General features: G+C 50.0%; 1 protein-coding gene across 2 annotated transcripts in view; it reads left to right on the plus strand.

Annotated features, from left to right (window-relative positions):
* LOC133354264 (E3 ubiquitin-protein ligase NEDD4-like) overlaps window positions 1-24,663 on the plus strand; it is a 123,463-nt gene that overhangs the window by 26,062 nt on the left and 72,738 nt on the right. For both annotated transcript variants that reach the window (XM_061570970.1, XM_061570971.1), the window contains exons 3-4: window positions 20,753-20,834; window positions 22,613-22,651. In XM_061570970.1, coding sequence (XP_061426954.1) covers window positions 20,753-20,834; window positions 22,613-22,651 — 121 coding nt within the window. The remainder of the gene's footprint in view (window positions 1-20,752; window positions 20,835-22,612; window positions 22,652-24,663) is intronic.

Raw genomic sequence — 24,663 nt, forward strand, 5'->3', positions numbered from 1 at the left:
CACCCACTCACATTGTCACTCACCCACACACTCGCCCATCCTACGATTAGCACGGTTGGCTACGTACGGTGCGAAAGAAGTTCAACGTACATGCGTACCTGATCTCAGCGTTGCCAGCTCAGTGCTCTGGCCCACTGGGCTACTGGGGACACCTTTGAAATGCGACAGACTTGGGCTACACACACACTTACCCATTGGATCCTTCAGCAGGAACAACGTGTTTACCCGACACGGCGCTGTTTTTTTGTCGAACGCGTGCTGATGAGCATGGGCGTGAGTCGGTTTTTACGAGTGAAATAAAACCAGTTTTTTCGGAAGGTTTTCATTGGAATGTTTTTGACAGTAGAAAATTGGACTCGCGGTAAAAGATGACCCCAGGTTCACAGGGTGAAACCCTGCAGGCCCTGCATTTGTGTTTTGTTTTTTCTGGGTCCACCATAAAACAACGAAAAAACACAAACACAGTTGGCTCCAAAGTGATAAAATGCAGAAACACGGTAAACCTTTCAGACGTGACAGGGCGATCGCATGCCAACTCGTCTTCATCAGCCATGGGCAACCCACTGCTGGATGAAGGCATCCCCCAAAAGCCGCCGCCGCCACCTCTCACGATCCCACGCTGAAATGATCCACCCAGCACCTGCACACGATCCGATTGTATCATCGTTCCATCTCCCTGGGGGACGTTATCTCGGATGCGCGTTCCATTCCTTGGCTGCCACTCCTTCACTCGTCTTGACCGCCTGCATTATCCTTTCTAAACAATTTTCATTTTACCAGGAAGTTATTTTTCAGAGGCGGCCTGGCTATCACAAATGATAGCTCAACGAAGTGGCTTATCGAGTGGGAATTTAAAGCAGCCAAATACTCTGAACGCATGATGGTGTTGGTTATAAATGTGGAGGGAAAAACCGGAGAACACGCAAGCTGTCAATATACAGGAGGCAACAGGGTTGGGATCGAACCCACGACCTCCTGTAAACCAGGCGAGGTAGTTAACATCTCCTAGCAGCCGTGGTAATGACGATGATGAGAGAGATAGACACGCAAACAGGTTCGGGATCGAACCCACGACTTCCTATATACCAGGCGAGGTAGTTAACATCTCCTAGCCACCGTGATAATGATGATGATGAGAGAGATAGACACGCAAACAGGTTCGGGATCGAACCCACGACCTCCTGTAAACCAGGCGAGGTAGTTAACATCTCCTAGCCGCCGTGATAATGACGATCATGAGAGAGATAGACACGCAAACAGGTTCGGGATCGAACCCACGACTTCCTGTATACCAGGCGAGGTAGTTAACATCTCCTAGCCACCGTGATAATGATGATGATGAGAGAGATAGACACGCAAACAGGTTCGGGATCGAACCCACGACCTCCTGTAAACCAGGCGAGGTAGTTAACATCTCCTAGCCACCGTGATAATGATGATGATGAGAGAGATAGACACGCAAACAGGTTCGGGATCAAACCCACGACCTCCTGTAAACCAGGCGAGGTAGTTAACATCTCCTAGCCACCGTGATAATGATGATGATGAGAGAGATAGACACGCAAACAGGTTCGGGATCGAACCCACGACTTCCTGTATACCAGGCGAGGTAGTTAACATCTAGCCACCGTGATAATGATGATGATGAGAGAGATAGACACGCAAACAGGTTCGGGATCGAACCCACGACTTCCTGTATACCAGGCGAGGTAGTTAACATCTCCTAGCCACCGTGATAATGATGATGATGAGAGAGATAGACACGCAAACAGGTTCGGGATCGAACCCACGACCTCCTGTAAACCAGGCGAGGTAGTTAACATCTCCTAGCCACCGTGATAATGATGATGATGAGAGAGATAGACACGCAAACAGGTTCGGGATCGAACCCACGACCTCCTGTAAACCAGGCGAGGTAGTTAACATCTCGTCACCGTGGTGAGTTCTACCCACGGCCACTTATTTTTCTGAACAGTTTGAATTATTTGAAACCTGCAGAGATAATACTCTGACTCACGAGTTCCTCTTGCCGCCTCCTCAATGCAATTCCAGACACGTTCATAGTCTTCTTTGTATTTTCAACGCACACTGTGTTACTGTATCGAACACATGGGCAGACCTCAGATGAAATGGCCCGTGCACCGCACTATGAACTCGAGCACTTCCGTTTCATTCCTGCCCACGGTTAACATCATTGGCGAGCGATATCCGTTCCGGGGTCTTTCCCTTGTACTGCATCCCCCCACCCACCTACTCTGCCCCCCCCCCCCCCCCAATTTTACCATCCCACACTGAACAACTTGGTGAAGTATGGTCAAACAATACCCCGTGGGAAGGCCTTCATCCAGCGGTGGATTGACGGAAGGAGCTCTAAATTACAATTCGTCGGTAATTAAGGTCATCAAGTTATGTAATATGCCGATAATTTACACGTTAAATAAGTGCTAAATAAAAAAAATCAAGATGAAAAATAAGAATAGGTTTTATCCTTACTGGCAATAAAGCAGGTGTCAAGATGTTCAAACACCAAATAGGTGCCTTTCGCAAGGAATGAAGTTGCCGTTAACCACACGTAATTGTGCTGAACGTGAAACAGTGCTCTGAGAATGAACACATTGACTCTGAAACTGATTGGCCTACACTAGAGACAGCCTTCTTTATGGTCTTGTCTCATCACCAGTGTCACACCAGAGAGCGTCAAAAGGTCACCAGTACAAGGACGATGCCACACGTATCGGAGCATTTATTGCTCAGAGCAAGGCCGTAATTATAATATATATTTGGGGGGGACACATCCCCCCCCAATATTCAAATATGCTCAAAATGTCCCCCCCTCCATATATTGCTATAACAAATACTAAAAACAACAATTTGCTAAACCTTGGCCACAATATCTGGACTTGCCTTCATATAACAATGCATAGATTTCTGTTAATATGATTGTGGTTATGGTTGTACTTTATGAATCCCTAATCTCTGCCATTACATACAATGGAACAAGAAATGGTAAAAAAGTAAAAACAGAGCAATGTAATACAATACACTATTAGACATTATTGTAAAAAAATAAATTAAAAGTCCATCCCATGCGTTAGGGAACTTTTTTATACTTTAGGCAGGAAATCAGTTTTCTAATTTTTTTCTTTTTCTGGGTTGGGACCCCCAGACCCCCTGGAAGATTTGGTCCCCCCCAATGTTGACTCCATGGCTACGGCCTTGGCTCGGAGTGAGCAGCTATATCATGAACATCCTAACACCCGTTTTATTTCCAGAAAGGGTAAAACCTCTTCTTACTTTTTCATATTTTGATACTGGCAAAAAAAAGTGTTAAATACATCGCCGATATTTTGAAGATGCATATAAAAATATAAATCAAACGTATCAACAAATATGCCAAACAATCGATTTCTATTATTGTTGCTCTGAAAAACACGGAAACGTAACGCGGGTGTTGAGATCTCGTGCTCATAACGACCACGGATCCCTTGGGTGGACGGCCCCGCCTTGGCAGCTGTGGTGGGGGAGGGAGAAGAGGGTGGTGGTGGTGGGGGGGAGGAGGGTGGTGGTGGTGGGGGGGAGGAGGGTGGTGGTGGTGGTGGGGGGGAGGAGGGTGGTGGTGGTGAGGAGGGTGGTGGTGGTGGTGGGGGGGAGGAGGGTGGTGGTGGGGGGGAGGGTGGTGGTGGGGGGGAGGAGGGTGGTGGTGGTGGGGGGGAGGAGGGTGGTGGTGGGGGTGAGTAAGAGGGTGGTGGTGGGGGGAGGTGGTGGGGGGGAGTAAGAGGGTGGTGGTGGTGGTGGGGGGAGGTGGTGGCAGTGGAGAGGAAGAGGGTGATGGTGGTGGTGGGGGGAGTGGTGGTGGGGGGGAGTAAGAGGGTGGTGGTGGTGGTGGGGGGAGGTGGTGGGGGGGAGTAAGAGGGTGGTGGTGGTGGTGGGGGGGAGTAAGAGGGTGGTGGTGGCGGTGGTTGAAGGAGGGGGTTGGTGGTGGTGGGGGGAGGAGGGGGATGTTAGTACAGGTGGTGGTGGTGGCGGTGTTTACCTCGTGCGTAGTTTCGCCCTCGGGGCCCCGTGTGGATGACTTTGTGAGGCTGGGCCGTGCTCGCTGGGAGTGTGGAGGGGGCTCCGCTCTTACGGCGCCCTCCAGGAAACAGCGCCGGGCGTCGCCTCACCACGCACTCTCCTACCTCTCATCTCACTCCACTCCCCTCCACGCACTCTCCTACCTCTCCCCTCTCATCTCACTCTACTCCCCTCCACGCGCTCTCCTACCTCTCCCCTCTCATCTCACTCTACTCCCCTCCACGCACTCTCCTACCTCTCCCCTCTCATCTCACTCTACTCCCCTCCACGCGCTCTCCTACCTCTCCCCTCTCATCTCACTCTACTCCCCTACACGCACTCTCCTACCTCTCCCCTCCCATCTCACTCTACTCCCCTCCACGTACTCTCTTACCTCTCCCCTCCCATCTCACTCTACTCCCCTCCACGCGCTCTCCTACCTCTCCCCTCTCATCTCACTCTACTCCCCTCCACGCACTCTCCTGCCTCTCCCCTCTCATCTCACTCTGCTCCCCTCCACGCGCTCTCCTGCCTCTCCCCTCTCATCTCACTCTGCTCCCCTCCACGCACTCTCCTACCTCTCCCCTCTCATCTCACTCCCCTCCACGCACTCTCCTACATCTCCCCTCTTATCTCACTCTACTCCCCTCCACGTGCTCTCCTACCTCTCCCCTTTCATCTCACTCTACTCCCCTCCACGCACTCTCCTACCTCTCCCCTCCCATCTCACTCTACTCCCCTCCACGTACTCTCCTACCTCTCCCCTCCCATCTCACTCTACTCCCCTCCACGCGCTCTCCTACCTCTCCCCTCTCATCTCACTCTACTCCCCTCCACGCACTCTCCTACCTCTCCCCTCTCATCTCACTCTACTCCCCTCCACGCGCTCTCCTACCTCTCCCCTCTCATCTCACTCTACTCCCCTCCACGCACTCTCCTACCTCTCCCCTCTCATCCCACTCTACTCCCCTCCACGTACTCTCCTACCTCTCCCCTCCCATCTCACTCTACTCCCCTCCACGCACTCTCCTACCTCTCCCCTCTCATCCCACTCTAATCCCCTCCACGTACTCTCCTACCTCTCCCCTCTCATCTCACTCTACTCCCCTCCACGCACTCTCCTGCCTCTCCCCTCTCATCTCACTCCACTCCCCTCCACAAACTCTCCTACCTCTCCTACCTCTCCCCTCCCATCTCACTCCACTCCACCCCACGCGCTCTCCTACCTCTGCCCTCTCATCTCACTCCCCTCCACGCACTCTCCCACCTCTACCCTCTCATCTCACTCCCCTCCACGCGCTCTCCTACCGCTCCCCTCTCATCTCACTCTACTCCCCTCCACGCACTCTCCTACCTCTCCCCTCTCATCTCACTCTACTCCCCTCCACGCAACTCTCCTACCTCTCATCTCACTCTACTCCCCTCCACGTGCTCTCCTACCTCTCCCCATCTCTTCTCCCCTGCATGCCCTCGCCCCCCATGTCCAGTCTATCTCTCACTGTGGCTGCTCGTCACGCACCACCTCCTGTGTTCCAGTCTCTACCGGCGACCCTCAAGGAGTTCGCTGGAGAGCAAGACCCCCCCCCCCCTCTTGTTCTGTCTTCTGAGCTACGGTGCATCGCTTTGGCACCGTTTGATGTCGTGACATTTTTCCGCTGTATGATGTTTCACTTTTTGCTTTGCAGCCTTTTGTTGTTGTCGTGCACGCCAGAACCGTTTGATGTTGGCCTGTTTTACGCCACCGTTATCACCCTAAATGCCCTCCCTTCAAACATCGAAAGCTAAGCAGGTTCTCAGCCTGATATTTTGATGGCGTGGCCGCTAGGGCTTGCCAGGTGTTTTGTCAGCTGCGTCTGGCTGCAGAGGTGGCTGTGAGTTGACAGTGCCGAGTGTTTACCGGCACACATCTTCCGGCACCCCTGGCATGCGTGGGGGGGTCTGCAGCTTCTCCAGTTGCCTCTCGCATTCGACTCAAGCCGCTCGTTAATGGGATTGGCCAAACATCGGAGTTGTAACAAGGCACGCCTGGAACTCGGCGAGGGTTTTCATGAGTAAATCATTTCCATCGCCGTATTTGCACGCGCGATATTGAATTTTGCGTTTTAATTGGTGTTTGCCCTCTGATGTTCACACACACACACACAACAACAAAACGAGACTTGTGTTTATCTTCTTGGTTCTTTCGGTAAAGTCACGTAGAAGGGAAATAATAAAATAATAAAACAAAACATTATAAAATAATGCAATTCTCACGATGTTTCGGCCACAACGCAAGCAGCCGTCCTCAGGTGAAGAACAGGTCTGTCGGAAAGACAGCGTCTGAATGAACACCACCAGGCTTGGCAGCGTATATTTAAGCTGGGTTGGAGGGGGAAGAGCGCCTTGACAAAATAATTTGCATATCAAGAGGAATTTAGCATACTTATGGGAAATGCAGATATGGGATTAGTACTACTTGTGGAATGCGTAGGAGGTGGGCGGGGGGTTTCAAAGTCATATTATGCCCGTGCATTATGCAGGATTAGCAGCATCAAAGGGAGGGAGTAGGGATAGCATTAATAAAGGGAAGGAATGTTAATAGTATGTAGCTGCAGCAACTAAACCACCACGTAAAAAAACTAAAAAATAAACTGCATCAGTATCAGTATATTAAATTTACTCTCCAATAAGCTCTCACCACGCGTGTGTCACGCTCTCTCAAAGATCTGGACACGTCTTGTTGGCCGTGTGTGGCGGTGAATCACACCCAGAGACCCTACCTCGGTGCACCACCTGATAACAATGCAACGTTAAGCAGTCGGGGTTGATTGATCGGTTAGACAACACCTCGCTTCCTTGTCACGCATCTATTGCAACTTCCATGATTGTTGTTCCCATGGACATTACGAGCACTCTAACAGACCGATTCCTTATGTCCGATCCACACTATTCAACCACCACGCTGCAGGCCACAACAAAGCACTCAGCCACTCGATTAGCTACTCACTCAGCCACCCACCCATTCACTCGCCCGCTCTCACCACACTGCAGGTCACAAACGCTTCTCTTGCTGCTTTCTCCCCCCTCGCAAATGCTTGACTTTGCAATTCCTTCCCAACGTCTCAAGTTCGTACAGCTCTTATGCTCAATTCACGAACACGTGTGAACGAATTAATCCTGCTTCACAAGCCCTTTGATCACGCCGTTTGTAGCTGGCCGCTTGGCGTTGCGTGCCACTGGGCTTGGGCTCAGCGGCTGTGATTTATAATAAAAATTAACCCGTAAAAACTAATTTTTTCACTATAAATCCTTTATATGCGTGGCGGCTAGAGTCCTCTCGTCCTCTGGCTTGAGATGGCTGCCACCTATGGGTCAGATGATTGCCTGCCACCATTAAGCAATTGGTAATTAAATATAATTTATTTTTTCCTAAAAAGTGTAAAATTTGGGGAAAAAAATTTCACGAAAATAAATTGTCACGCACAACGAGTCTGTGTGCAAAATGTCAGCTCGATTGGATCACGGGAAGTGGGTTAAAAAACGACCGAAAGATTTGCACGGTCGTAAGCACGCAAGCAAGCAAGTGAACTTAATATAAAGGATTTAAAAATGTTTTAACTAGAAACCGCCAGGGAGACACCTCCAGGCGGGGAGGAAGGTGACTCCCGCAACGGTTGGCTACGTACAGCGGTACATACACAGGTTTTTGGGGGGTTAGATTGCGTAAATATAAATGTGTCGTCAAACCCACCACCACCCGACACAGCCGATTTCGTAAGGTTTGTCACGTGAACAGAACTTGCCAATTCGTTACCAGTACAGCAACACCGGTGTGTTGGAGAGCAAACCCACAACGTTTACAATTTGAGTAATTACTGGCGCAACATCGTACTCGAATTGGCAGTGTTGTCGGGTGGTGGTGGGTTTGACGACACATTTATATTTACGCGATCTAACCCCCCCCCCCCCCCAAAAAAGACTCATGAATACATAACAAGAAGGTGTCGAGGGGGTGGGGGGGGGGGGGCCTGGGGGAATTCAATGCGGCCCTGAAACGGCCAAGTGTCTGAGCGCGATTATTTGCGATCGTCATCTCGGCGTCACTGACCGTTAGGCCGCGTTCATTTTCGCGACATTATTTTCTGGGTACTCCACCGGTGTCGTGATTTACACTATGAGACCTCCTTTACCAGTGGCAAAACCTATTACTATATTTTGCCACTCGTAAAGGAGGTCTCATAGTGTAAATGTTTACCCCGAGCTCTCAATACTCTGATAGTGCGCTGTTTTTGAGTTGTACGCCTTTTGGCGTCATCTGGTCCAACACCAATGGAGACTAGGCTCTAAGAAAAGCTGTCTCGGGTGTGGACCAATCAACTTAAAGAACAGTGCATATCATTATCATCATCAGAGTTGTTTCTTTTTGTTTGCATTTTGACTGCTTGTGTTGTGGCTATTGCAAACATGATGCCTTGTATAAAGGTGTCAGTTTTTGTACCAGTTGAAAGGGTAAAAACCTATTACTACGGTGTCGAGATGTTTTGATGAACTTTGACACCCACGCGCCACTTTGAGCTGCCATTTGTGGCCAGGTCGCTTCTGAAAAAGAAGCTAATAGCTCGGTGGGCTTTACCTGGATAGGTTAAAAAAACATAGTTTGGTTGTGTTTGTATTACATTTTTAATCGATGTATTTGCCTATCTTATACTTTGCTCTCCTATGGTGCTTTTCGTCTTGTTTTTTGTAACGTTTTGACCTGCCCCTACTGGACATCTGTAAAAAAGAGCTCATTGGATTCCTCCAGTATAAAGAAATATTCTGATTCTGATTGGGTTTCGGTTTAGCTTTGCGCATTGATATACTATAAAAATACACTTTTATGCATCACAAATTTTTGGGTTATTGCCACGTAACGATCTGGCCAAATGTGTGTCGTAAGACCCTCCGCCACCCGACGCGGCCAAACAAATGAAATTGTCGCGCGATGTACAAGCGATGAACTCGCTAAATAGGATCGCTTCATCTCGCTCATCGGCCGGTGAGTTGCAGACCAACTCTCACGATCAACTTTACCAATCGGATTCGCCGTTTCGCTTGAATCTCCACCAGGCGTAGAATTTGTTACGGCCGTGATGAAAACATAATTTTTTTAAATGTTTTTCCACGTAAACGTTTAATATGGAGAAGCACGGCCATGAATAGAGCCTGTGTCGAGGATGTACCCCCCTTGCTGTGGGCCACAGAGGTTATCAAGAGTGCGGAGAAGCCACGCGTCAAGGCCTTGCGTGCCTGCTTCATGGCCCAGCGCACTTGCGTGGCAATAACCACACTGGACGGTGACACGGCCCAGCGGCAGCCTCGTTCGCCGCTTGTTGCAGACGTTCGCGGTTGGGATCCGGCAGGCCATCCTGCTTAACGCCTGCGAGTGTATTAACGATGATTTGCTGCACGCCGTCTGCGTCACGGTGGGCATTAAAGACCCGCCAGTGTGCCTTTGTGTGCTGACGTCAACGATTAGGTTTGCCAAATTAGAAAAATGACACCGCGAATAATGTCATTTGGAAACGCACAGCAATCATCACCTATTGTGAAAACTTAGCAGGACCCTCCTGCAAAAGAGTTGAGACTCGGATAATTTTTCCTGGGTATACAAGTAAAATGATGATGATGATAATAATAATACAACGCACTAGTTCTTCTGCAATCACCCAATTGATCTCGTCGTCAAAATACAACGCGATCGTAAAGGTGAACGCGTTGCAATAAAACGCGCAAAGTCAACTGCGACCAATTTCACATTTCGGACGGAGTGGAAAGGGACGTGGCGTGCGATGCCTGCCCCGGGCGCCAAGGCACAAACGGGCGGCGTGATGTCGCGCTAATTCGATAACAAAAAACCCACTCAAATCGTAATTTTTTTGTCAAATTATTATTAAACTCGTGCCAAATAAACACGCTCACCCGCTCGCTGGCTCGCTCGTACGCCCGCGGAACAAGAGCCCCAAAAGTCAAACACGCGGCGATGTGTGCGGAGAAGGGTCTCGTTCGATCGCCCGTGATCACTGCGGGGCACGGCTCTTGAGAAGCGAACGGACGGGCGGCACACCTGCTCGACAGGTGTGCCCCCCCCCCCCCCCCCCCACTTTGCACGTGACAAGAGGTGTCCGTGCCCAGCGGCTGGAGCAGCATGTGTCGTCACGTGACCGCCGAGGCCGTGCGGAGTCTTCGCAAGCCCCGGGACACCGAGTGCCAAAGGCCGCCGCTGCGTTGGCAGAGGATGATTCGGCTACATACTCTTAGTTCTTTCGGTAAAGTCACGTAGGTAAAAAATGAAATAAAAATTAATAAAAATAAAATAAAAATCATGACGTTTCGGAGGCAACACAAGTCTCCGTCATCAGGTGGGACCGTCAGAACCAGTTGCCTCCGAAACGTCGTGATTTTTATTTTATTTTTATTAATTTTAATTATATTTTTTACCTACGTGACTTTACCGAAAGAACTAAGAGTATGAATCCTTGCAGTCACGAAAGCTTCAAATCTAGAATAGATGATTCGGCTCTCAGTGAGCAGCAGCCGACTTGCAGCGAGAAGAATTAGAATTTTGCGAGAAGCATTATCCTGGGGTGAGGAGCAGTCTTCCTAGGTGATGACCGTTGTACTCCATTGCAGTGAAGAGCATTGCACTCCAGTGAGTGACGTTCGTCTCCGGTGATCACTCAACGTCAGTGAAGATCGTTCTACTCCCCAGTCGTGATGTGGTGGGCTTCTGATGACACCTACGGAGGTGGCTCAGAGTGAAATGATGATGATGATGATGATAATTCGTGGAATAAAATAAATATGAGTGGGCTGGGTGGCTCGTTGCAGAGCAGTGAACCTGAAGCCCTCCACCGCTGAGAACCTCGGTTCAAACCCAGGTTCCAGTCGCCCACGGCATTCTCCAGTCGAGTGAGATCGTTTCTTTTCTTTTGTTCCTTTAATTTGGCAAATCAAATTCCAGCTCCAAGAATGTAATGAATGAGTGCCATGTGACCGTGCGCAGCTCCCTCTCGAGCAGTGGCTCTTAACCTTGACTGCAGCCTTGCATCCTTTTTGGTAATTTTTAGCTGTGACGGTCCCACCTGATGACGGAGACTTGTGTTGCCTCCGAAACGTCGTGATTTATTATTTAATTTTATTTCCATTATTACTTTTATTAACTTTTAATTTAATTTAATTTTTTACCTACGTGACTTTACCGATAAAACCTAACAGTATGAATCCTTGCAGTCACGAAAGCTTCAAATCTCATGTTAATAAATGCATAGGGCTTGATGAAACAAAGTTGCACTCACGTGCCCGTGTTTAATTTGTACTTCGATGGTTTACCTTCTAAAAAGATCTGGCGACGTTTCGCACCCCCTCCTCCCCCCCCACACACAGAAAGGGCATCTCGCACCCCCAGGGGGTGCCTCGTGCCCCCCAGGTGAAGAAGAGCCACTGCGCTCAAAGGGAGGTCACTCGCAACGACTCTCAGAAGTAGCCCGGGGACACGCGGCTGTGATGCTGCGCCGAGGGGGGGGAAGGATTGAGGGGTTTGCGTTAGCGCGCGGAGAGCGAGACGATAGATGCGACGAGCCGGGGGGAGTCGGACGACGGGGGCGAGAGCACAAACGTGGCGGCGAGCGACGGCTCCGCGAGCCACGAGGCAGCAACGGGCGATGGCGGAGCGCACCGTGAAGACGAGGCGATCGCGAGTCTGGAGAGTGTTTGATGAAAATCGACGGGTAAAGTCACGGACGGAGGACTTCATAATTGCACGCTGATAATGGACACAGTGGTCGCGCCTCCGATTAGCGCGGTTGGCTGCGTTCGGCGCGAAACAAGTTCAACATACGTACGCGCACATTGCTGCTGAGGTTAGCGGGTTCGGTTCCGGCAGGACGCCCTGGTAAATGCCGTAAAATAACGCACGCCGTCTGGTTTTTTACAGTGGACGTTATAAATCCCGCGACGGCGTTCGGAGAAGAGGCGTCCATCGTGTGCCCGGCGCCACGGTCCAACTTTGGCAAATAAAACAAAGATCACTCGCAAAGTTCAGCACGCACATAAAAGATTCCCCGTATAGCCTTGACAGACTGTAGGGGCAAGTGCTGTTAGCGAGCACCTATGAAGGCCGGCACGGCACACGAGGGGGTGGGTGGCCTAACACCACGCCCGGCCGCCTTTGTCTCCCTAGCGGCGATGTTTACACACCGCACCGGGTACTCATTTAAGGCTGAGTCGACCTAGGGGAGGCCCGGGACCGCTTCAGATAATCGTCATTGGTGTTGGCCGTGAGCGGGAATCGAACATGGGACGCCGGGTTCATAGCGCAGTGTAGCGCTAACCGCTACACTATCGCTCCCCACACACACGCACACACACACACACGAGACAAATAGGCGGCTATTGTGTTCTAGATTTGAAGCTTTCGTGACTGCAAGGATTCATATTCTTAGGTTTTTTCGGTAAAGTCACGTAGGTAAAAAATAGGTAAAAAATTGTTGTGCGATCCGCGCGTCCGTTCAGTTGCATCGGGCCGGGTGGGGGGGGTGTTGGGGGTCTCTACACAGAGCAGCGTTCGTTGATAACATATTTTTAAATCCTTTATATTAAGTTCACTTGCGCGCTTGCTTGCTTGCTTACGACCGTGCAAATCTTTCTGTCGTTTTTTAACTCACTTCCCGTGATCCAATCGAGCTGACATTTTTCACACAGACTCGTTGTGCGTGACAATACATTTTCGTGAAATTTTTTTTCCAAAATTTTTCACTTTTTAGGAAAACATAAATTATATTTAATTACCAATTGCTTAATGGTGGCAGGCAATCATCTGACCCATAGGTGGCAGCCATCTCAAGCCAGAGGACGAGAGGACTCTAGCCGCCACGCATATAAAGGATTTATAGTGAAAAACTTTGTTTTTACGGGTTAATTTTGTTGTTGTTGTAACGTGGCCACACGAGCACAGCAGCGCAGGTCCCACTGAATCGCTTTTACGTGAACACCAAAGCCAAGGGCCACTTTGTGAAAGGTCTCTCTGCCCGTGTGCGGGCTCCAGACATGTGATGGGCCATTACCACATGATACCATCAAAATATGAACTGCTCTATGTATTCTAATGCAAGGATGAGAAATTAAAAGATATGAATTGCTTCCAACATGTATTTTTTTTAATGAAATAGAACAATCAAACATAGAACAATTGTTAAGTTAAATAAATAAAGTTATAATAAATAATAAACCTATTCCAATAAGAAAGTAAGAGGACTTTTCAAATCGCAAAAACGACGAGCGGTGCCAATCTTGATTTGAAGCTTTCGTGACTGCAGGGATCCATACTCTATGGTTCTTTCAGTAAAGTCACGTGGGTATAAAACTAATCGATCACGACGTTTCGATCGCAACACACGCAATCGTCACCAGGTGGGACAACCACATCAATAAAAAAAACTGCTGAAGTTGGCGAGAGAGCTGGTGCAAGTTTGTTTGCTGCAAATTAGAAACTGGACACGCGGGCCTCCATCCCTCCCTCCCTCTGCTCCTAATTCGACAGCGAAATCTTTTGCGAGGTGGCCTCGCCCGCATTCGTCGCCTCATTTTAAAGGAGAAAAAACGCGGAGCCAACGACACCAGGAATATTGTCCGGAACATATACGGAGTGCTTCAAAAAAAAGTGTGAACACTTCTGAGAATTTGAAACAACACCACAATAAATGTGCCTCCGGGCTCTGGAGACCACCTGGAGAAGATTCCAGGCACGCGTTGACAATGATGGCGAACAAGTGGAGACTGGCTTTTTTAAGCGATTCACGTGACATTTGTTATCGTGTTACAGTGTAGTATTATCCGTTCTTTTCCCATTAAAAACGATAGTCCCATGTACCTGTTAACATTTATTTGAAGCACCCTGTGTAATGCGTGTCTGTTGACCCTATTTAATTAACCTAGAGCGGGTGTCTCTTAGCCACGCATAAAAAAAAAACTACTTTTAATTTGACCAGGTAAGGCCCACTGAGCTCTTTAGCTCTTCTTGAGAAGCGACCTGGCCATCTATCACGTGGCTGTTATCACGTGGGAATGTATCACAGCCCAGTAATCTCAACACCTTTAACTTGTTAGGAGCGTCACTGCCACAACGCTCTAATAATTAATGGGTGATGACGACACGTTGGACGTGCAATCCACAGATCGTCGGTTCCATTCGATGTCCCGACGAAGCAGTCGACAACAACGTTCACATTTCTCGTTCCCACGTTCGGTCGGTCGGTTGACAGGTCGGTGTGTCGGTGGGGTGAAGCGTAGGTACCTGTTAGAGTTTTTACTCACTTGATACAGCTATCGTGCTGTGACGGTTCCTCCTGAAGACGGAAGCTTGTGTTGCCTCCGAAACGTCGTGATTTTAATTTTATTTTTATTTTACTTTTATTAATTTTAAATTAAAATTTTCACCTACGTGACTTTACCGAAAAAAATCTAAGAATATAAATCCTTGCAGTCACGAAAGCTTCAAATCTAGAATTAATACCCTCTACGGGGAGGAATTCCACCTATCTGTTAGAGTTTTTACTCACTTGATACAGCTATCGTGCTGTGACGGTTCCACCTGTAGACGGAAGCTTGTGTTGCCTCCGAAACGTCGTGATTTTCATTTTATTTTTATTTTACTTTTATTAATTTTAATTTTTCACCTACGTGACTTTACCGAAAACACCTAAGAATAGAAAATAGAATATCTTCCAAGGCGTCTTGGCCAGTCGGTGTCGAGGAGCGGGCCAACTGGCCATCCTCTCCGGAGCTCCCTCTTGTTAGTGCAGAGGTCGGCAACCAAAATAACAAAAAATTTACCCGTAAAAACAAAGTTTTTCACTATAAATCCTTTATATGCGTGGCGGCTAGAGTCCTCTCGTCCTCTGGCTTGAGATGGCTGCCACCTATGGGTCAGATGATTGCATGGCACCATTAAGCAATTGGAAATTAAATATAATATTTTTGTCCTAAAAAGTGTAAAATTTTGGGAAAATTTTTTCACGAAAATTATTTGTCACGCACGAGTCTGTGTGGAAAATGTCAGCTCGATTGGATCACGGGAAGTGGGTTAAAAAACGACCGAAAGATTTGCATGGTCGTAAGCAAGCAAGCAAGTGAACTTAATATAAAGGATTTAAAAAGAGATTATTTTTTCTCTAAAATTCGGCAAAAAAAGTATAATATTTCAAGAGCCGAAATTGTGCACGTGCACGTGAGACGTTGCCGGTCCTTCGTAAGTGACGACACGAAGGAGCAGTCCTTGAAGAGCCACACGCGGCTCCTGAGCCTGCAGGTTGCCGACCTCCATGCTCTCGATGGCGAGATGTTAACTACCTCGCCTGGTATATAGGAGGTCGTGGGTTCGTTCCCGAACCCGGTTGCGTGTCTATCTCTATCATCATTATCATTATCACGGTGGCTAGATGTTAACTACCTCGCCTGGTATACAGGAGGTCGTGGGTTCGATCCCGAACCTGTTTGCGTGTCTCTCTCTCTCATCATCATCATCATTATCACGGTAGCTAGGAGATGTTAACTACCTCGCCTGGTATACAGGAGGTCATGGGTTCGATCTCGAACCTGTTTGCGTGTCTCTCTCTCTCATCATCATCATTATCACGGTGGCTGGGAGATGTTAACTACCTCGCCTGGTATACAGGAGGTCGTGGGTTCGATCCCGAACCTGTTTGCGTGTCTCTCTCTCTCTCTCAGTGGTCGCGTGGATTTTTCGCCACATTTAGCATCAACGTCCACATGCCTTCGGCTGCTGTACTTTCGCACGCGATGACGAGCCACTTCGTTGAGCTTCTAATTTGCGGCCAGGCCACTTCTGAAAAAATACCCATATCGCTCAGTGGGCCTCAACCGTGGTCAAATACAAACTTTAGTTGAGTGTCAAACCCCATCCGCCGGCAGAGGCGTGAGCGAGCAATTGCGGGGCTGCGCCTTGACCTCCTCGTCACCTCTTCCCCAGCCCCTCTCCCAGCGACTCGGGGGGTGTCTGGTGGAGGGCTGAACGATTAATCGATTTAAAATCGAAATCGCAATTCGAAACAATTGCGATCAGTAGATCGCAAAGGCTGCGATTTTTTTTTGCGATTTGAAAAGTCATTTTAGTTCTTCTTGGTTCTTTCGGTAAAGTCACGTAGAAAGGAAGTAATAAAATAATAAAAGTAAAACATAATAAAATTATTCTCACTTAATGGAATACGTGTATTATTTATTATAACTTTATTTACTTAACTTAACAATTGTTCTATGTTTGATTGTTCTATTTCATTAAAAAAAACATATATACATGTTGAAAGTAATTCACATCTTTTAAGTTCTCATCCTAGCATTAGAATACATAGAGCAGTTCATATTTTGAGGGCATCATGTGCTAATGCCCCATCGCACGTTGTAACTCTATTACACAGTGAATATGGAACTGAAGCTTGACTCCAAAAAATGTACTCGCAAATCAAATCGCAATATCTGTCAGAAAAATCGCAATTTGATATTTTCCCCCAAAGCGTTCAGCCCCTACGTCCGGTGCCTGCGGCTGCACCCCCCCCCCCCCACCAGTCCGCGTGGCTGCGGCGTTGCCGATCGCGTCTCGTGTCATCGCCGTGGTGTGGGTGAAGTGGGGTTGGGTTGGAGAGGTTCACCCCCTGCCGCCTGCAACACCAGCCGGGCGGGCAGGTTGCTTTGCCTTTTGTTTAGCAGCACGGCGGCTCGGGAAAGTGTGTGGACACATTGTGTGTGTGTGTGGTTTGTGTGGGTGGTGTGTGTGTGTGGGGTGTGTGGGGTGGGTGTGGTGTGTGTGTGTGGTGTGTGTGGGGTGTGTGTGTGGTTTGTGTGGGGTGTGTATGTGGTGTGTGTGTGGGGTGTGTGTGGGGTGTGTGTGTGGGGTGTGTGTGGGATGTGTGTGTGGTGTGTATGTGGTGTGTGTGTGGTGTGTGTGTAATGTGTGGGGTGTTTATTTAGAATTTGCATGTTCTCTCTGCCCGTGGTCACGTTGATTTTTCTCCGGGTTGAGAAACACGCGTTTAGAGTCATTTGGCTGATTTACATTTCCACGTGATAAGCCACTTCGTTTAGCTACCTTTGGTGGCCAGGTCGCTTCTGAAAAAGAGCTACATAGCTCAGTGGGCCTTAACCTTGTTAAATTAAAAGTTAAGTTGAGTTAAAATTCTGAACTTCAGTTGTTGTTCACGTGACCTCAACGTGCACATAGCCTGGCACCGCCACTTAGTGGGGAATGGCGGTTGTTGTGGTGTAAATACGTGTGTGCGTGTGGTGTGAACACGTGTGTGCGTGTGGTGTGAACACGTGTGTGTGGTGTGTGAACACGCGTGTGTAACGTAGCGGTTAGCGCACGACGCTTCGAACCTGGCCATCCGGGTTCGATTCCCGCTCGCGGCCAACACCAGTGACGATTATATTGTCTGAATCGGTCCTGGGACTTCCTTAGGTCGACTTCAGCCTCAAATGAGTACCTGGTGCGATGTGTAAATATCGCCACTCGGGAGACAAAGGCGGCCGGGCGTGGTGCTGGCCACACACCCCCTCGTGTACCGTGCCGGCCTTCATAGGTGCTCACTAACAGCACTTGCCCCAACAGCCTGTTTGAGGCTATACGGGGGATCTTTGTCTTTGTGTGTGTGAATTGGAGACCGGTAGATCGACCCTACTTCGATTCCCGCTCACGACCAACGCGAGTGATGATTATCTTAAATCCTAGGTCGACTCAGCCTCAAATGAGTACCTGGTGCAGTGTGTAAATATCGGGAGACAAAGGCGACCCAGGCGTGGTGCTGGCCACGTGTGTGCCGTGTGGCCGGCCTTGATAGGTGCTCAATAACACAGCAGTTGTCCCCAACAGCCCGTGAAGGCGAAAGGTGGGCGCGGTGGGGGTGGGATCTGTGTCTGAGTGTGAACGCGTCTCTCTGTGTGTGTATGCACGGTCCCTTGTGTGTGTCCGCATTCAACCTGTCTTGCGCCTGCCTGGTTTTACCCCCCCTCTCCCACTCCCCCTCCCAGCCCCCCTCCCAACCCCTTCCTTTCCCAGCCCCTTCCCAGCCCCCCTCCCTCCCAGCCCCCCTCCCTGCCCCCCTCCTAGCCCCCCTTCCAGCCCCCTTCCCAGCCCTCTCCCTCCCAGCCCCCTCCCTCCCAGCCCCCCTCTCCCTCCCTCCCAGCCCCCGTGATTTGGCCTTGGTAACGCGAGAGCTCAGTGTTGATGCTCTTGCCGCTTCCTCCTGGGGGTAACCCCCCCCCCACCATCCCCACACTACCCCCACCGGTCAAACTCAACTCCGACCCGAGCTCAACGCATCCACTACACATGTAGCAGCTACACATGTAGCAGCTACACATGTAGCAGCTACACATGTAGCAGCTACACATGAAGCAGCTACACATGAAGCAGCTACACATGAAGCAGCTACACATGTAGCAGCTACAAATGTAGCAGCTACAAATGTAGCAGCTACAAATGTAGCAGCTACCCATGTAGCAGCTACACATGCAGCAGCTACACATGCAGCAGCTACACATGCAGCAGCTACACATGCAGCAGCTACACATGCAGCAGCTACACATGAAGCAGCTACACATGAAGCAGCTACACATGTAGCAGCTACACATGCAGCAGCTACACATGCAGCAGCTACACATGAAGCAGCTACACATGTAGCAGCTACACATGCAGCAGCTACACATAAAGCAGCTACACATAAAGCAGCTACACATGTAGCAGCTACACATGTAGCAGCTACACATGCAGCAGCTACACATGCAGCAGCTACACATGAAGCAGCTACACATGCAGCAGCTACACATAAAGCAGCTACACATGAAGCAGCTACACATGTAGCAGCTACACATGAAGCAGCTACACATGCAGCAGCTACACATGAAGCAGCTACACATGTAGCAGCTACACATGCAGCAGCTACACATAAAGCAGCTACACATGTAGCAGCTACACATGCAGCAGCTACACATGCAGCAGCTACACATGCAGCAGCTACACATGAAGCAGCTACACATGTAGCAGCTACACATGTAGCAGCTACACATGTAGCAGCTACACATGTAGCAGCTACACATGTAGTAGCTACACATGAAGTAGCTACGGGCCCCGTACTTTCAAGGGCCCCGCGCTAAATGCTTTCAAGCTATCAATTCTGGTTCAGTGATTCTGCACTTGCTCTTACTATAGTACTGTACTGTCTTCAACTTTTATGAACGACTGTGTGTTTAAGGTTAGCGATTTGTCGTATTATCTGGCTGTATAGCAAATAAAAAAATACAATTACTTTGCTATGCAAGTAAAAAACTGTGTGTTTTAATATTTAAGTGTTTTTTTATTAGGTCCCCTTTATAACAACATATGCTACAGGCCCCGCACTAGCTTAGTCCGCCACTGGTTCTCGGCCGCACCTCGATTAAGCCCTGGGGCTCTGTACGAATTCTTTGTCTCAGCCCGGTCTTCAGCGAGTGCACGAACTCATTAGAATTCATACTGTTAAACTTGTTTTCCACTCGATTGTGTTGAATTCCAACTCTGAGACTTAATGCCGGTTTGACGGACACTCTTTTGAAAACATCTGTGACCCCCCTGGGGTGCTTTGAGAGGTGTGTTGATGTGATTTAAGATGTAGTCCATTGGCCAAGCCAACTTTTCGGATCTCATATCACTTTGTGATTGCACAGCATTTTCGATGACTTCTATAAAGTGGTTGTTTTCACTCTGGTTTATGTTTGCTTCATCTCGTGGTAACTTGATGTGATTTATATTTTTGTTATTCTGGCAACTCAGACCGCTCTTGCGAATTAGACCCATCCTGGTCTCTTTGAGTTGGTCAAACAACCCCAACGGTTGACGCTAAAAGTGGAGGTCCCCGTCCAGTAGTGAATTGACAAAGGGCTGTAATTATATTATTCTTAATTACTGTGTATGGCATCTTCCCACTCGCTTTGCATATGAGGTGTAATGTCCGTTGCGCGACAGTCCCACCGGTGGTTTTAATTTCCATGAGCGGGGAATCTGGCCAAATTAAGCGCAGGACCAAATTTAACGTGACGAGCTTTTCTATGTGTGTGTGTACGTGCGCGTGTGCGGTGTGCGGGGAGCGGTAGTGTAGCGGTTAGCGCGCTGCGCTGCGCTACGAACCTAGCTACCCGGATTCGATTCCCGTTCATGGCCAACACCAGTGACGATTAGCTGAACCGGAACTGGGCATTCCCTAGGTCGACTCAGCCTCAAATGAGTACCTGGTGCGGTGTGTAAACATCGCCACTAGGGAGACAAAGGCGGCCGGGCGTGGTACTGACCACCCACCCCATCGTGTGCCATGCCGGCCTTCCTTCATAGGTGCTCGCTAACAGCACTTGCCCCAACAGTCTGTTAAGGCTATATGGGGGATCTTTGTCTTTGATCACCATCTCCCTCCACTTGAGGAACCGGTTGAAATTCGCAAGGAGGCCGCAAACCTGCCTTCAATTCGATTCAAACCCAGGATCTCATCGGTGCACGGTCAGCACTCCGACCAACTGTGCCGCTCCGGGCCGCCCCGATGAGCGAGAGTCGTTCACGAGTGCAATTGTCGTCACCAGCGCAGCGGTCGTGGAACGACAAGCGGAGGGTGAGCGCGGCGGTGTGTTCTTGTGTCCCCGGCAGCGATCCCTACGTGCGGGTGTCTCTCTACGAGCTGGAGGAGAACCGGGAGCTCGTGTTGGTGCAAACCAAGACCATCAAGAAGGTCAGTCGGTGCGCAGGGCCGCGACCCTTGACCGCGCAAAACCCCGCAAGCCGAATGGCCGCGTGCCGATGCATCGCGATCATCATCATCGTCATTGTCACCATGAGCCGTGAGCTATACATTCACTGCTGGATGAAGGCTTTACCAAGCCGTTGTCATCTCTCGCGATTCTGCGATATTGTAATCCACCCAGCACCATCCCGGCTGCTACCCTGTTATTGTTATTATTATTTACTCATTGGCCATCATATCGTGACCTGTCCTGCCCAAGCCCATTTTTCGTAGCAGTTTGAATTCTGATTCGAAATAGATATAAATTTTTTTGGGGGTTGGGCGCGATGCCGATCACACAACGTGGTTCGAATTCGACCCTCGATCGATGGCTGCGCCATCGCCGCACACGCGTCGAATAAAAAGCAAGGGACAAGTCCTCACTTACTAACAACTCCCCCTACCTGAAAATCCTGGCTCCGCCATTGGGTCACGGATGAGGATGATGATGTGTGCTCACCCTGCAGCCACTAGAGATGCTCCGTGAGCCGCAATGGTTAAACAAATAATACATTTTTGCATCGAATTGCGAACGTAATTGCATAACTGCGCAAAGCGGATCAAGACGGCAACGGATCATCGTGCCGCGCGTATACCGCCAGCGATCCTATTTGGTATTGTGATCACCGTTATTATTACCGTTATTTGTTACGTAATTGTTTATCGCAGTCTCGCATGTAGCGAGCGATTGATCGGCGAGGGTCGTGACCCGCACGCCGTCCCCGCCGTGACAGCGCAGCCTCGACAGTGCCCTTTGTCTACACTTCCACTCCGTCCGAATGCGCGACCAGCATCACGCGCGATGCCAAGTCACGTGCGCCCGTGCGCCCACACAAACACCGCCCGAACAGTTATGCAAACACGCAGAGACACCAGGAGACAGACGCACAAAGGCAAATATCCCCGCCCCCCCCCCCCCCGCGTAGACTTTGACAGGGTGTCAGGCAGGGCGAGCGCCGTTCGCGAGCACTTGGCGAGCACTTCGGATGCGCCGACTAACAACACGACAGCCGCCGGTGACGTCACCATGCCGCTTGTGCCAGGCTAGGTGCGCTTTGAGGTCACGTGAAGTGTCAGATTCTCGCTCGATGACAGGAGATCACGGGACAGACAGACGGATGCACCAAGCACACACGCACACGTGCACACGTACAGAGACAAAGACTTATTATAGCCCTTATAGCCTGAACAGACTGTTGGGGCAAGTGCTGTTTGCGAGTAGCACCTATGATGGCCGGAACGCTACACGAGGAGGTTGGTGGGCAGCACCACTCCCGACCGCCTTTGTCTCCCCAGTGTTGATGTTTACACACCGCACCAGGTACTCATTTTAGGCTGAGTCGACCTAGGGGAGGCCCAACACTGGTTCAGATAATCGTCACCGGTGTTGTTGGCCGTTCAGCGGGAATCGAACTGGGGTCGTAGTGCGGCACGCTAACCACTACACCACCTCTCCCCACCAAACACACACACTTGCACACAACCCCCAGTGGCGTTGCTACCGAGTGCGCAGTCGGTGCAACTGCACGAGGTATCCACGGTCCAGAGATGCCGATGGCGCCGGGCGATGGAGAGGGGGTGGAGGGCGGAGAGTTTGGAATTAGGCAGGTGGAGAGGTCGGTCTCATTTAATTCCTTGCATCAGTGCCCGTGCCAACCGTGCTATGCCACTCCTCACACGCGTGTGTGTGCATGTGTGCGTGTGTGTATTTTGGTGTTTCTTTACAGACACTGAACCCAAAATGGAATGAGGAGTTCCACTTCAGGGTAAGCGTCTGGTTCGTCATCGTGACCCTGCTCGCACGGGCTGCGATTCCTTGGCACAGCACAGGGCAAGGGGAGCGTTGTCAGGGCCATTCAAACGAACGGTAAAACAAGGAGAGGAGACGCGTTTACCGCGCAGTGAAATAAAATCCGTAGATCTTGCAGATGCCGCACACGGATGTTGCTGCGAACATGACACCGTTAATACGTGGACGAGATAACCACGGAGCTTAACCTCTTCCATTTTGCGACTCACGTTACACGTAACATGTTCACAGCGTTATCTCGGTCATATGGCCCAGCGCAAGCGCTCACATTATAGATCGATAAACAAATGGGCACTTTATGCCATGCAAACATATGCCGTGTGTGCGTGTGTGTGTACGCCGGGCGATGATATGGCCAAGTGGTAGCGCATTCACCCCTTGTTGCAGAGGTTCATGGTTTGGCTCCGGCGGGCCACCCTGGTTAATACGATAATGTGCGCGGTCAGCCAGCCAGTGGATGTTAAAGAGACCGTGATGTCGTTCGAAGAAGAGTCTGCCGTTGTGTGCCGGTGACTGTCCACATTTACCAACTTCCAAAAATGATCCTCAAAGGACAAACAATTTGCAAGCACAGAGCAATAGCCCCCCCCCTCCGCGACCCACTCCCCCGACTGCGTAGACTCCCAACGTAGCGTGCTGCGTAACGTTGCGCCGTATAAAGTTGGACAAGTCTCCACCAGATCGAACACAGCTGCCACTTCCCCGGGCTGCGGAATTCGTAACACGCAATGGAGCCGCGGCGCAAGCCACAGGCGCGCGCACACGGGGGACGGCAGTCAGACGCCGGCGCCTGCAAACTGCCCCAGCTCCGCGGGCCCTATAGTTGGCATGTTTGGCACAAACTCCGTTAAGTGAGTCGGGGGGGGGGGGGGGGGGTAGGGTTAGTCACCTGGCGAACGGTGAAAGTGATCTCATCACCCAGCAGTGGATAGATCATGGTTGTTGTTTTTTTGGTATCACGATGATGGTGATAATGGTGGCGGTGGAGGTCGATTCGAATCAAAAGGCGCGCGGCTTCGTGAACGGTGCCTTCGACTCCGTTGCCGCTCATCACTCCCCTCCTGCAGTGAGTGAATGCCACCTGGTGGACGATGCGGGCGATGCACAGCTGTGCCTCTTTACCAAGGGCCCCCCGTGCCTCTTTACCAAGGGCCCCCCCCCCGTGCCTCTTTATCAAGGGACCCCCCACCCCCCGTGCCTCTTTACCAAGGGGTCCCCCCCCCCTTAACCCACACTCTCGGGTTACTTTTGATTTACGTAGGAAAGCCTCGCCGAGCCTCATGGCTCTTTTTCAGGAGGGTCCTGCCTACGTTGTCGCCAGTCGGGGAGGGGCGATATATCGTGATGCAGGATGTAGATGTGAATTGAGTAATTTTTTTTGGTAATTACATTTTTTTTTGCAAATATAAATTCGCGATGCTGGTCAACTCTTGTGACTGATGTCACGGGATCTTGAATGTCCGCTGCGACGCAGATAACGCGTATTTTAGTTTTCTTACTTATCACACCGCGCAGTATTAATCAGGGCGGCAGCTGGTTTGTAACCTGTGAACCTCTGCGACAATGAGCGGCGAAAACGCCACCGCTCAATATTCTTACTCTGCCAGCGCTCCGCGTTTTGCCCTGTCGGCCTTCTTTTACTTTCTCGCTGTGATAATTGCCCTTTAGGGAATGATTTACACGAACGGAAAATAATCGATTCTCGCACCACAACATTTGGTGCGCGTATCACGAACTTAAGAATGTTTGAATCTGTTGATTAAACGATCCATGCCTGGGCATCGCACGCAACAGGTTACTTGGTGCTGCTGCTAATGTTGCTGCTGCTGCGTTGGTAGCAACGGTGCACAAGGGTGGTCAACAAAAAAAAAACTGTCAACGCGTTCATCAAGAACACTGTGCCCTTAATTACATATTATTTTTGTAAATTTCTATTACCAAGTTTGTTTTCACCACCAAATCGAGTGC

Source organism: Lethenteron reissneri, chromosome 46 (assembly GCF_015708825.2).
Source record: "Lethenteron reissneri isolate LAM-NWPU_2019-01 chromosome 46, ASM1570882v1, whole genome shotgun sequence".
Taxonomy (NCBI): Eukaryota; Metazoa; Chordata; class Hyperoartia; order Petromyzontiformes; family Petromyzontidae; genus Lethenteron; species Lethenteron reissneri.